Below are 15,309 nucleotides of genomic sequence, written 5' to 3'. Positions count from 1 at the left end.
AGTTATCACATATCAAAGAAAGAAAAAAATGCAAATAATATAAAACATTTACATAATATTAACTGGGTGTTTGATTATATCATCACTCCACACATTAGCCATGATGTGGAGACAGATAAAATCTCTGAAATGTAGATTTTTAACTCAGCTTTGATGCCTCTGATTGTATGAGCGGATTTTACTGTGCCAACATCGTGTTAATATGTGTTTGTAAACTATTACAGTGTAAGAACGACACTCTATAGTCTCAGTACTGACAGTGTTATTAAATAATTAACTTAAAAATAGTAGTGTAAGGGACATGTGAAGATTTTCCTGATGCTTTTGTTATTGCCCTCCTGTGTGTATATATTTCCACAATGCAGTCATGTTGTTTCTCTTTGCAGTTTCTGTACAGGGTATGCGTGCCATCAAACACACCTTGTTGGTATGCCTGCATGCTCATTGAGTCTTTCTATGTTGCATTCACCCTGCAAGCAGCTTTGTGTGCTAATACCTTTTGAGTTTCAAACCAAGTCATGGCAAATGAATTTTAAAGGGTTCTATTGATGGTTTATTATTCTTGGGATTACTGTTTCTGGATTCTATCCATCCCATAGTATTCTGAAAGAACAGAACATGTTGGAAATTGGATCTGTTTCCATCCGCATTTGATCAGGTGGGGAGACACCAGCAAGGGATGATCTGAATCACTTAACTCTTTCTGTTGGACCTGATTGGGTAGGTGCTTCACCACCCTTTCTCCTGAAGACAGAAACATATCCAGTTCCTGAAAAGTTGTGCTCTTTCAGAATGCTAGGCAATAGACAAAGTCCAGAAACTCAGTAATCCCAAGTCATGGCAAGTTTCCTTCAGCCATTTAAAATCCAAAGGATATCCATGCTGTTACTTCATTATGCTCTTGTTTCCAAGAGAACCACATTAACAATTTCACACTTTCTTTACTTCCACCCTCATTCCTACCAGCTATAATTTTTGCAAAAATTTAAAAAGTGAAATATAAAAGACATTTTGATATGGAAACTGTAAAACTCCTGCCATCTGTTGTTCCCACATGCAAACTACTTGACGTGATGTCAAAGACTATAAAGATAAAAGATATAATGATCAGCATGCAATCATGTGGTGGCAGTATATTTGTAAAGTTTATGGCAGAAGAGGGACATCACTGGATCAGTGACATGTATTACCATGACTTTGCTTTTTTCTTTTTACGTAATAGAGTTCTGCTTATTTTCTGAATAATTCAAAGAAGGTTTGCTTATGATTTCCCTTCTTCTGATGTACTGTCTAGTTTTTGGGTTTGCATGGTGTCATTTACCTTGCTTCCACCCTCACTGCCTGTTTTCTTGCCCTCCCTCTCTTGTCCACGACAACTTTCCTGACATTGTCTGGAGGAGAGGAACACATAGCACCCTGCTTGCCTCTTTTGTTTACTGCTTGGTGAAGGGGGAGTCTTTACTTTGTATGTTGTTCGGTTGTAGTACCTTGTCTCCTCCAGCATTTTGGGAAAGCAGAACATCATACCATCGCCTGATAGGAGTTTTTTGGTTACGTCCAGGAAATGATTGACTGGATGTCGTACTTGTCAGTCGTGTCAGTGCTGAGCTTCGTCGTTTTCTTCGCTGTGGGTCCAGGCTCGATCCCATGGATGATCACTGCCGAGCTGTTTTCCCAGGGTCCACGTCCTGCTGCCATGTCCATCGCTGTGCTCATCAACTGGATGGCCAACTTTCTTGTTGGCATTGGCTTCCCAACGATGAAGGTACTCTCCATCACTTTATTTGAATTGTGTGGTTCAGTTTCATATTATTTCTTCCTGTTGTCATTAATACAAATTAAATGATGGTTTATGCAGCCAACAAACATGGACTTATTACTAACATTTAACACGGTTCAAACGGTTTTTGAAAGTGTAGCAGACAGAGAAGGGCATGGAAGGAACTGGAGCACTCGGTCTCCACATCTGGACCAAAATTAAGAAAATGCGCCTTTCAAATTCTTTGCAATGTGTTGCACTGTCTCTATATACTTCCATAGATTTACCTTACTTGCAAGTGTGAGATTTCAGAATATGTTTTGCTCTATGTGGCATGCAAGCTGCAGTTGATCGCCTAATTCAAACCCAGTTTTCTGTAAATTGGTGTAGATGGACATATACATAACCAGCACACTCAGATGACAGAATGAGGATCATTTGAATGGACAGGTTGTTTGATATTACTAGGCAATGGTGATCATATTGTAGTGGTTGATGACCAAGGAGTTGGTTTGCCAGGATATTTTATTATGGCAAAGATTTATTATTTATATTGAAAAGGGGGCATAATTCTTTAAATACATTAATTCAAAAATGCACTAACTGAACATTCGTAACATCTGCAGTTACATACTTTGTGGACAGGAGCGTAATATTGGAATAGACATGAAAGAAATTGCTGAGCTTGAGAACATCTCTCTTTATACTTCCTTGCGCCATATTCTTTTTGCGACATCCTTGCTTTTTGTATTGATTTGTTTAGGCCTATGAATATCGGTGTGGTGGTGTTATTGTTATTTGTATGTATGTTTCCACACAGTTCTATTCAAGTGTATGTCACTATTATTGTTGTTTTTGTTGTTGTTGTTATTATTATTACTACTACTTAAATTACTCTCCATAAAATTCATGGGCCCTATATATGACACATTCAGACTAACACAAGATCTGCTTTTTAATTATGAAGTACAAAAAATATGGAAAGAAGGTGCTGCTGCTTGTTCTAAAGGACTTACTTCAGGTCATCTGCAGGAAGACTCATTATGAAGCTGATTTCCAAGACCAGATTCCAACCAGCTGCCTCCCAGGCATTCAGCAGGCAGAATAATCATTACAACATATTGAAGAGTAAAACAAATTACCCCGATAAGGAAATAATAGTATATAAAGGAAAGGTTTCAAATGTCTGAAGCAGGCACAGAATCAGTGTTGGGCAAAGTGCCACTGAAAGAAATCACAGCGCCTGCCATTGCATCACTATATCTACATGCCCAACCAATGAAACCCCAAGAGAGAAATTCAGGAAATTCAGTAATTCTGTATCTAGCTTTAAATGTTTACACCTGGCATTCACTGCCCTATAACTTTTTGCATCCTTCCATGTCTGTATGCAGTTTAATATAGTATTATACAACCATCAACACAACAAAGTCATAATAAACAGTTCATGTGTTACTATATTAATATTTGTTTATTTGTACATTTATATTTATGACCGCTAAAGTAGATCCAAATTAGCAGTACAATTTAATACAAGTAGTACTTTTCATGAATATTTTCTTGATGATGATACAGTTTGATTGAAACATATAGCAAAATGCACAAATAAAAATATTAATATAATCATACATGATTTGTTTATTATTCATTTGTTGTGCCGACTGTCATATAATAATACTATATAGTAATACACAACATGACGCAAACAGTAAAGATGCAATTTAATGTCCACAACTGATCACGGTAACAACATAAACAAGCCAAGTAGTATATTTTAACAAGCAGAGGTAAGATGGTGTAGGGATGTGCAGATGCTGCCACTTGGGTGAATGCTGGCTAATGCACAGTGGTATTCTAACAATGAAAGGGTTAATTTACCATATCAGCTATAAAAGTAAAAGGTAAAGTTGTCCCTGTGCTCAATTAAGCACTATGACATGATGACATATGAGTGTGGAGGTACATCTCCACACATTCATAGCAATGGCAGTAGATAGAGGTGTTTGATCAGCTTTATGCCACAGCCACTTTACCCCACATGTTTCTGGTACCCACTGCATAGGGCCCAGAGCCAGTCTGGACACTGGCGAGAAGAGCAAAGTCTATGCCACTCTCGGGAATCAGCTGAAATATGCATCTTGTATGGTTACAGAATTCACTGGAGAACTACACATTCCTTCCATTCAGTGCATTTCTTGCTGTCTTCTGGATCTTCACATACAAGAAGGTTCCCGAGACGAAAAACAAGACATTTGAGGAAATACTTGCATTGTTCAGGCATGGGAATGGCAGGTAAGTGGCTCCACCGCTGATTATTTATATCGTATACAGAGTTGAGCCTCGATCTATGGTAATGCTAGACCAGGGACCATGTGTCAAATGGAACTTGGTTTGCTTCCTTTTCTGTTGTTCTGATAGTAACCGTAATAACAGCTGTATTGCAGTAAGTATGCTTCCAAAATCATGTTTAGTTTTCCTCCGCTTAATCCTCAGGTTATTGTGCATGGTATTGTCCGTGTTGTCATGTGTGTCCCCAACATAACTACTCACACGACCAGTAGTCATACATTTACATGAACCCTATAAGGTACAGCAGGAAGGTAAGCATATACAAGTAAGGAGCCTTGTTAAGTTGTCAAGTGTCCAAGGTAACTGATCAGTAGAAAGGCAAATTCTTCAGAAAATGCACAGAAGTTCCAAAGCATAAATGTTGCATTGAATGATTTGTGAGAGGTAATGTATCACATAATTATGTGATTTAATAGTTTCTGTAACTGTGTTTTCATCCCTGCAGAACGTCTATTAAGATCGCTCCATCTGTTCAACTCTTTGCATGAATAAACTCAGGACATGTTCAGTAATCATCTTCATAGCGTGCATCCTATTGCACGTCCCAAAAATATATGGTTAGGTTAGCTATTGCCACAACAGAGTGATATATAATCAGTATTTTGCAATTTAATATTTATTTCCTGCTACATGTTTCGGTCTCACAGGACCATCATCAGGCAGTGATGCAAGAATACATCTAGGGTCATTGAATTCCTAATATGGATCCGTATTTGGTACAACCTGTCATACTTTGTAACAGAATTGTGCCTCGAGTTAAATATAAGTATTGAAATTAAATATATGTATAAAATGTCAAGGATATATTAAAAATGTATTATATAAGTATATTGAATTCATGTTAAAAAGTTTTGGAGAAAGGGGGGACAACGGGTCAGAATTGTTGCACTATGCGCACATTTCATGATCGCTTATATGGGTAAAAATTGTATGGTTACAAGAACCTTACCAACAGTTTACTGTGTCAGCATCAGAGTCTAAGAATCTGGCTGACTGATCAGCCCCCCTCCAGCTTCTCCTGTGATTCTGATATCAAACACTGTACCATTACAGCACCTCACAATTTCATGTGTAGGTCTTCATACAAATCCAAAGAGAAGAATACATTACTGTGCTCTTGTATAAAGAGCTAGTCATTGCCACATTTGTCAGATGCAGAGTAATCTGATGATGACACAACTGTATCTTGTCTTCTGGGATGTGACATCATGTAATATGGCAGATCATTACCAATGTTTTGGAGGAAGTTGCTGCAGTGTCTTGAGGTTAGACAGACAAGCTGAACATGGGAGAAATAGTACGGGTATAAGGAGAAGGGAGACTAGGACTGGATTCTAAGTGGCCCAGTGAGAGTAATGAATATTGATTCTTTAAATGACCACCGTTTAAGGGCAGGGTGAATGGGAGAAATGATGATTGTGAGGGAACAGAGGTGAAGTGGAGGGAAGCTGAAAGGAGCAGATCAGAGAAAGAATCACCATTGGAGTTCGTGTTGTATTTAGTTCTTGTTCCATGTTGGGTGCATTCTGTATCGCTGTAGCCACCACCCAACACAGAAGAATTATCATCTACCATAGAGATGAAGTTCGGTGAATATAGTACGTTATCTGTGTGGCTTTTCGTACACAAAAAGTGAGTGATTAGTGTCGGATTCCATGCACAATTTCGTTTGAACTCATAGCAAGTAAACGTGACAAGGCCCATCTGGCCGTCTTCATGTTCATGAGTTAGGATAATTTGGCATGACAGAGTGCAATTTGTAATGGCTTTTCTCATCTTTCTAGGCACATAGCACCTCAAGTCAGGCCATTACCGCTTCTTCCACTTCTTTTCCAGTAACCACTGGCCCTGTGTACTCTGAGCTACTCACATTGCCTCTGTTTTGTTTTATGTTGTTGGTAGGATGATTGATGAATGTCCTAATTGAGCTACTATCCCACAATTTGCCTATAAGGTCAGAAAAATGATGAAACACCTCAGTCAGGATAGCCTGTGTCCCAGCCAACACTTGAACTGAATGTCTCACAAATCTGAGTCTAGAGTGTTATTGCTACACTAACGTCCTCAGTGACAGTGTTGTTAAATGAACTATAAATAAAAATAAATTAATAAGATACAAGCATGCCACTTCAATTTCCATAGAAAAAGTACAAGGAAACAGGCTATTCCTCCTTTTCCTCAAATAGAAGTGTGCAGTCGGTTTTTATGTATTCTAAACTCTGCAGAAACAAAGATCTGCACATTTAAGAGGTTTCCAGCTATGATAGATCTCTCAGGCTTAGATAAGTATTTGACATTATGAACTTCAGATTTTCTGAAGTGTATCATACAACTGAACAGTCTTCAGTAGGTGAAATCGTTGTCTTGTTCAAAGAGAAAGTTGTGTTCATGCAGTATATCCCTAAAAACACGAACACCACAGAATAATACTTTACAAACTATGTGACAGGGCTGGTCACAATCTGGGCATGAACCAGATGCTGCAATTGAGTCAGGAGCCCTACTGCTTTGTGTTTGGGAGCTCCACTTCAGATCTGAGCACAGAGACTGACTATCTTGGCTGATGCTATTTATTATCTTTCTTGGTCTCTTCAAGACAATCCCAGAATAATATCTCAAATCATGCCATGACCGCTATGAACACCACAGTACTTTGTAGGTTATATAGTAAATGTGACTGCTGACTATGTTTTGTGCCATATTTTGAGCTGTAAAAAAATGTTAAGTTGTCCCCATACTTAATTAAGCATCATACCATAAAGATGTATTGGGGAATGGAGATATATCTGTAACGTTCTTGACCTCAACACTAAATGGAGGTCAGTGGTCAGCTTCACACCTCAGCCGCTTCACCCCTGTGGGAAAGCTCCTGGTACCAAACTGGATAGGAGGCTGGGTGGGCCTCAGAGCCAGTCTGGATGCTGCGGAGGAGAGGAAAATCTCTTGCCCATAGCCTGTCACTATACCAACTGAGCTATTACAGTCCATGTACTTTGAGTTGTGGCACACCAAAACAATTTTGAACATAACTGTACAGCCAGTAGTAAATGTCTCACATGGACTTATTGTGAGCCTCAGTGCAACATATTGTGTGCACCACTGTCTTGTGTCTCTCAGTGTGCATTATCCCACCTTCTGAGTTCTCCCAGGAACTTATGCAAGCACATAGTCTCTGTGTCATGTATTGGCATGTGATAACCCAGATATTTCATGATGCTACATCTGGATTCTGTACTGTAAAACAGCAACCTACATATGAGGTCACGCCATAGCTTAAGTGGTTAGTTGCTGGCTTCCCACCGTGTCAGCCCGGGTTCAATCCCTGGTCAGGTCGGGATTTGTGGTGGACAAAGTGGTGCTGGGGTGGGTTTTCTCCAAGTACTTCGGTTTCCCTTGCCAATCTTTATTTCACAAAATTCTCCATCATCATAATCACCCGGGGCAGGTACAATAGGCCAGTCAGTGGCCACCATACCAAGTGGACCCAGCTGGACTCCACCCCCCACTAAGCAAATTAAGAAAAAGACCTACATATGAAAAATCACCACAAACTACACATATGTATTTACACTGCCACTGTCTGTTACTGTGCCGTAGAATGTCTCATACTAGCCAGATCAACAGAAAATTTTATTATATTCTGAATCGAGGACTTATTTTATTATATACACTGTGCACACGGAGATTATTATCTATATATATACATGATTAAGTTCTTTGACATGGTTTTTAGTTCATACACCAAGAAAAGATACTTACAAACACATAGGCTTTTGTAGACATTTATGTGATTGAGAAATTAAAAGGCTGAAGAAAGTTCTTGGCTTCACAGCTGTGAGTCACCATTTAACTCAGCCTCAGAGTATTAGCTCCTCTGCTTTTAACAAGCTTGTCTTACCAAATGTACAAGAATGAGAGTTACATGTGTTGGTTGTGCTGTGGGAAACAAGACAAAAATGTAATACTTGCCTAACAAACTAACTATAACTACCTCATTCAATGCAGCAGTGCTTGAGAAGCTAAGTCAGTTAGTCAGCTCAGTTAGCCAACAATCTCCATGTTTTTTAAGGAACACAAAGGTTTATATCAATGTTCACAACCCATTATTCTGCCTTGAGCCACATGTAACTAGTCCATAACTTCCTACCCCATTCCTTTTTAAGATCCATTGTAATACAGTCCTTCCACCTATATCTAGGACTTCCCATGTGGTTCATGTTTTCCTACAAACTATGTCTTTCCCATGCTTGCTACATGCCTGACCCATTTCAGCTTCCTTCATTTGATCATCACATGTTATGAAATCAGTATAGATATGATGCTTTGCAGTCCAGCCAGAGCATACATATGTATGACATAACACAGTATCTTTGTATCCTTCAGAAATAACTTTCCTTTTGAAGGGCAGCAGAACTGTGGCCTGTGTGACCCACTTCTTCCTACCACCTACATAACTTGCACATAAGCCATCCTCCAAAATGTTGCTAACAACCCAAAAGGTACTGTATCATAGCTGAAAGAGAACACATTCTCAATTTTTACTGCTGTAGAAACTTCAAAACTCGTCTGTTCATAAATCTTTCACATGACATTTTTTATCTTATTCTAACCTTTCACATTATCTGAACAAGTTACATGGTATTTTATTAAAATGCTCTACGTGCTTCTAAAGGACACTTTCCTGTCTGCCAAATAATATGCAACTTAGGACTGCACATGCCTGATATCAATGCAGAGTTAACTTCCTTTATATTTGCTTATATATATTGGTTATTTCAACTTTGGTTGGATATGATTTTAAATAATATAGATGTCCCACACCAGTTCTATGTATCTGGCAGAGGTGCAATACTTTACAATAGAGATATCTTTAAACAGAGTCGCCCCCATTAGATGTGTACCATGTTTAAGATATCTCAATATAGTTGCATACCCTGCAGTAAAGATATCTCAACACAGTTTTAGGCTCTGCAGTTGTGTGCCTCACAGTAGAGATATCTCAAACACAGTTGTGTGCCTATAGTAGAGATCTTGACAAAATTGTGTGGCTCACAATAGAGATACCTCAACACGTTTTTGTACCTCACAGTAGAGATATCTCAACACAGTTGTGTGCTTTACAGTATAAATATCTCAACACAATTGTGTGCCCCACAATAGAGATATCTCAGACAGAAAAGCTATCTCTATACAAGATGTACTATGTTGTTAATCTACTTCTCTCTTTACTGTGGTTCAAGGGGCAGTCTGCGCGACAGTAGGTTGTATGGGTGAGTAGCTCGACTCTTGCTGCATGTTGCTCAACCTTGCATGCTCTCTTCTATCTTTTCATTTCAGTACCTCTCTCTTCTTCCCTAGTCCCTGCTAGTGGCAAAGCTTTGAATGGGTATGCATGCTTTCCAGCTCTTAGAATCTCCCACGTTTGTTTCGTTTCTTCCCTTCTTGAGTATTTGTCCCTGTTTCATTTGTGTCTGTGGTGGACCAGATTTGGAAGTGAAACTTCTGTCACAGCCATAACACCAAATGCTTCTGTATAAACACGTAAATATATTTTGTCTGGAATTTATTAGTTTGGATTAAACTTGTATCACACATCTACAGCAGCAGATACAAAAGCACCATTTATTTCTCTTTAGATGCCTTTAACCGTTACTAAATGAGATTGCAGATGTTCACAAATTGTAACACTAATAAAAGGAAGATATGAATAGTGACACGATACAGAATTTAAGGATGGATGAGGAAAGGAAAACCTTCATTTATGTTTCTTATGTTTGGGTTCCTCTCAGCAAATGTAGTGTGGAGTTGTGTTGTGGCAGCATGCTTGTGTTCTGTGTTGTGTGTTGGTCAGCGACACAACTCCACAGACCAGTAGTGAAAGTCACTAAGTTTTCTGAGAATTGTCGGAGTTAAGATGGTTTCATTCAAGCAGATTTCTTTTACAGAGCCTGTCTACAGATCTTTTTAAAATGTTTTCTTACCCAACTCCCTGAACACAAAGATACTTTCTATTGGATATAACATGTTCTTGTCGCTCCACCTCAACTTGCCTGAAGGCAGGATTCCGGTTGGATGTAAAATCTGTTGGCACACATATTGTATCGCTTGAGAAACTTATGCATGGGGAAAGCTGGCTGCCCGTTGCACTATGACAGTCTTCAGGCCAGCCGACACACCCACTACGCGCCACCGTGCACAGCATGACAAGAGCGTTCTAATCCCCTTTCTGAAGTCTGCACACATTCAGCGCATTGCAGCGTGGGATGCAGACAGATTTTATACTTGAATCGGGAACCTGCTTTGAGGCTTGCCTCCTTTAGCAGAAGACATCGTTATGCGAGAGACGCAGGAGGAACCTTAATTGAAGTGTGTTCGCTTTCAGGAGTATGGAGGAGACATCAGTGAGCAAAGAGACAGACGTGAGTGGTATGGTGGAATCTGATCAGAAGCTTTAGCAAGAAGATATTAGGTTGTAATTGTTCTTTTGAGCTGGCAGGTAACGCTGGGTGTTGTCGGTCTCCGGAAAACTATCTGATTTACCTTGGGTTCCATCCAAGTATGTCCAGTATAGTTTTCTAATACTTCTTCAGGACAAATAAAAAAGGAAAGATGATGATTACTATTGGTGTGAGTTGTATGATGCTGGGGATGGGCCTCTCCCCTCACCGTGTTATTGTTGCATAGCTCACCCAAACCAGGTATGCTGACTCTTTTCCAGGAGCATGCTAAACTGTGTGAATGCGTTAGAGCAGCGCATGCCCCCGGCAGAGCGTGCAGCGCTAATGGTGGCCGAGGAAAAGCCACACCCCGACTCATGTAAGCACCTCGCCCCATTTTCTAGTTTTACTTTGGTGTCTACCTTGCTGGGTTTCAGATATTCCAGACACAAAACACATATCAAACAGTTAAAGTAATAATACGAACACCTCACTGCCAAATATGTGTGTGTTCTTACCAGCACCACCACAACACCTCTCTTCGGTTTGTTGAGTTGCAGTCACCCCGCAGCAAACCTAGACTAGTGCATGTGCAGTATTTGGCAGGCAGTCATCAGAAAAAGTCCATCCTGCAGATTTTTGCATGGATATTTTGAAAAATGAACTTATGCAAATTTATGATTTGTCTTTTGATAAGCTTATATGAAACATTATGGGCCGCTTCTCAAGTAGCTTATGTATACAAAGTGATGAAAAGGCACTACAAGATGTAGGGAGCTAGCAGCATTCTGTAGCCGCTTACACACCTGCGTGTGTTGTAGCTCGCAGCCAACATACATCGACTTGCATGCAAGAATTGTGTAATGTTGTGTTAAGTTTTGTTTATATTTTTTTAAGAATGTGAAAGCATGGAAGTGACATTTAAGAGCCTGGCAGTACTGTGTGCTGCAAGAGTTGTCAGTCTCATCTTTCCAGTCACTTGGTTCAGTTTATTTTCTTGTACTCATGTATTTTTGCTGAAATTAAAGTAATACATTTTACTGAGTTTCTTGTTGTGTAAACCCAATTTGCATGACGCCCCCCTAGTTCTCCCACTTTTCCTCTCCTCCCTTGCTGAACTGAAGTGTATGTAACGGTCAAGATCTTTGTCTGGAAGGAGGGATTTTTTGATTGCTGTTATGATCCATGTCATCAAAATATTTTTTTAAAATCTTTTTGTACCCAGTGCCGAGCCCGTTTGAAAGAAGGACGTTTATGAGTAAATACAATCCCAGGCGCCACTCTGCATATGCCACGGTACCAGGTATGGGTGTGTTCATTTCTCAACACACCATGCACTCTGAAGCACAAGCAAGATTTATATATAGATTTTCAGACTAATTTCTAGGACACTGGTGATACACAACACCTGCCTAGCACTGTACAGAGTGGTACAGCCATCAGATAAAATATTTTGCACTGTGCACTTGCTTGAGAACAAGAAATAATCAATTAAATTATTGTGAAGATACGATGAGAGAACGTGCCGCAATCCTTTCCTGAGCCCGGCCTGCATGTTGTAGTGTTTGTTGTTGTGCTTGTCTGTCTGTCACTGTCCTCCCTCTGCCTGCCCAGGGAGGCAAGCTTGTGACGTCGTTTCTCTCATTTCAGCTGCCTCCGAGCGCTCTTCACGAGAGCTCGTACCAGCGGTCAGGCCCCCACCCCCGCTCCCTCCGCCACGCTTTCCGAACAGCGCTGTTTGACAATGGGAAACTCTTAACATCGGTAATTTCTCCGTGTCATCCCCACTCCCCCTGCTGCTAGCAGTGCCGGGAGTAGAGGGTCAGCTTTACAACCTCATCTTGGACTGCGGCAAGGCTTGCGTACTCTACCTACGGCACAGCCTGCGCCGGCCCTGTCACTGAGAAGAGACAGATCAGACAAATGAAGTGAAATTGATCAACGATCCCAGGCCTGGGCCTTTTCCCCATGTGTATGTTCTCAAGTGTTGTAGACAATCCCTACTTTACAAAATTATCTTCCATTGCACCATGCGCTGTAGTGTGACATTTCAACTATCAATTCTATAAGAATGTTTTTTATTAATCTGTAAGCAGCCTAATAGAATGGACGAGAAGTGGTATGGTGTTTTGTGTGGAGGTGGAGCGAGAGAGCATAGTGAACGCAAACCTCCACCTCTTTGAGAGAAACAGAAACTTTACAAATCTGTGAATTGCTCAGCGTGTAGGCAGCAGCTCTCTCCGTGTCTTGAGTGTGCACCAATCAAAATGTCCCATCCCTAGTCATAGCATTAGTTTGTGCATTGTGTGAGTGTATGTGTGCATTTGAGTGAGAACGGTTACTTAGTGGCACTAATATCAGTCCCAGACATCGTTTTTAATGCGTATTGTTGTGTATATAAACATCGCGACTTATTCTAATCACGTACACTGCCAGGACAACACATTGGAATGTACATAACCCACACTCAAAGGACGGAAAAAGTGACGTCAGGTGCTCAATTTTGAATAGTTGTCACCTAGCAGCAAGATGTATTAGTGTAGCATAGTCAGAGTAGTGTGTAATGGTTTCATCTCCTCTACATTGAGTCCGTTTCTTGTCTTGTCAGTAAGGCTGGCACGCCCGTCTGTTGCGTCAGAGCACGCTGGAGATTCCCTAGGGAACCTGGGGCCAGTGGCTAACGATGGATGGGCTCAAAACGACCAATCTGGTAGTTGGTTTCAGAAACTGGAGACTGCTCAAAGCAAGATGGTGTGTGGTGTGACTGAGAAGGATGCAGCTCTTTTAGGGTGGGGAGTGAACGGTTGCTCACGTTAACACAGTAGAGAACATTTCACATGCCATTTGAGTTCAGAAACAAACCAAAATGCCTTTATGGGGGGGATGAACAACTGTCAGATTTGTTTTCTAAACCACCAGCATGACATCTGACAGACTGCGGTCTTTTCCAGGAATGGATCGTTTTAAATATACTGTTTACAGATAAAACATATTTTCGGGCTATAAACCTTACGATGGAACCATGCAGTTGGTGTTGATCATTACTTTTGAGGGCTCTCCCACTGCTGTGGAATGGACCATTCCTTTCCTCCAGCTCTTATTTTAACTGATCTTACTTTGGGACGAGGGGAAATGTGCAAATCCGATGTAATTAAACATTGTAACCAGCAATTCCTAGTGAACAGAAACTGCGATTAGTAATACTTATTGAGAAGCTGTGCTGCGGCACACTCTGGTTCGTTGGGGCAGGAGACAAATGTTATTCTAAATGTACATATTGTTACATATTCCTGACGATGACTTGTGTTCTTCAGTTTATTTTTTAAACATTTCTGTGTATGTAGCAGTACATATAATTCATAGATTTTAGCCATCTGTTAGAAATGTTGGGGAGTACGGAGCACGTTCCTCAGTAATACACATTATAATATAGACTAACATGGACTTGAAGCACTGTGTGGAGGAAAATTGCGCCATGTTCCTGTTGAACATTTGAACACCATTTCTACCACTCTTCAGCATCAGTAACTTTTTTTTTTAATCTAAAACCATAGCATAAGTTGTGTTGAACATCAACTGAACTGTGCGCAGTTCTCCACCCACTGCTGGAACGAGACTGCGACAGCAGTGTGTAAAGTTCCATGAATGCAATAAAATTCTATCTCTATAATGAATACGCTTTATATTCATTTCTTGTCCCTGATTCTCTCCCACAGGGTAAAAAGTTAAATAAGGTCACAGTGTTGTGGAGGCCATTCCACTAGTCCTCACCTTTAAATTCAGTGTTGAGAGAACTGTTTGTTCAGCCATTCTCTGTCCAGACAGCTGAAAGACATATACTATCTGTGGTTCTAGACTTCACCATTTATTTTATTTTATAAATCAGAATCAGATAGAATGTCCTGAGCACAAGAACCTGTGACAAATCTGAAGTTGGAAACATGTTGGTTCTCAGGATTATTGTCTGGATTATGTCCATCATCTGGTATTCTAAAGAACACAGTGCTTTGGAAACTGGATCTATTTCCATCCTCAGGTGAAAGGGTTGGATGCACTTCACTCTGTCAGGTCTGTTAAAAAGAGCTAACTTCAATCACTAGACAACCTTTGCCAGTAGAAGTGACTGTCAGCATAGCTAACCTCTGTTACTGGACAGTCCATGTCAATGTAACTGACTATGTTACTATTGCTAACCTCAATTACTGTCAGTATAACTGACTGCATTATCACAGCCAACCCCAGTCACTAGACAGCAAGTATCAGTACAATCCAGTATATGCGACTCAGCATATCTGTGGCTGTACAAACATTGTGGACCTTGGCCACTTTTTCAGTTTCTTAATCTATACCCAATCAGTAGCACTTCTATCATAGGATGTAGAGAGCCATTACTAGGTTATAGCACAGTAAACAAGTTATCAGTGTCGTGATTACACACCCAATAGAGGAACACCTCATGTCTGCGGTGACATCGTGCATCAATAGGAGAGCTGCAGGAAGTGGTGTTGCCATGCAGCCTGGCACCAGGCGGACAGTGCCACTGCAATGGAATACATGATACCATGCCACCCACATCAACAGAGGAACAGCATTTTCCGTTTGGGCTGTTCTGAGGCTATATCACTCAACCATCCGAGTTCTCTCAGTGGAATGGAATCAAGTTGGGGTTTTGCAGTTGGAAGCCATCTCAGGTGCTGCAGTGAGATAGGTGACAGCTAGCAAGGACATGAAACTATGAACTTGGAAGTTGAGGGATCTATGGCA

General features: G+C 40.5%; 1 protein-coding gene across 21 annotated transcripts in view; it reads left to right on the top strand.

Annotated features, from left to right (window-relative positions):
• Window positions 1–14,219, top strand: part of LOC111862848 (glucose transporter type 1) — a 101,929-nt gene extending 87,710 nt beyond the window's left edge. For 11 of the 21 annotated variants that reach the window (XM_033750824.1, XM_023848585.2, XM_033750830.1 and 8 more), the window contains 6 exons: window positions 1,541–1,765; window positions 3,912–4,051; window positions 9,349–9,378; window positions 10,827–10,924; window positions 11,771–11,848; window positions 12,196–13,241. In XM_033750824.1, coding sequence (XP_033606715.1) covers window positions 1,541–1,765; window positions 3,912–4,051; window positions 9,349–9,378; window positions 10,827–10,924; window positions 11,771–11,848; window positions 12,196–12,287 — 663 coding nt within the window. In that variant the 3' untranslated portion in view covers window positions 12,288–13,241. Of the gene's footprint in view, window positions 1–1,540; window positions 1,766–3,911; window positions 4,052–9,348; window positions 9,379–10,490; window positions 10,925–11,770; window positions 11,849–12,195 lie in introns of those variants that run through there. The other 10 variants (XM_033750827.1, XM_033750829.1, XM_033750828.1 and 7 more) reach the window with 10 other exon arrangements.
• Window positions 14,220–15,309: the final 1,090 nt, after the last annotated feature.

The sequence above is a fragment of the Cryptotermes secundus genome, unplaced genomic scaffold, assembly GCF_002891405.2.
Source record: "Cryptotermes secundus unplaced genomic scaffold, Csec_1.0 scaffold462, whole genome shotgun sequence".
NCBI lineage: Eukaryota > Metazoa > Arthropoda > Insecta > Blattodea > Kalotermitidae > Cryptotermes > Cryptotermes secundus.
This window is presented reverse-complemented; position numbering and strand designations above follow the sequence as displayed.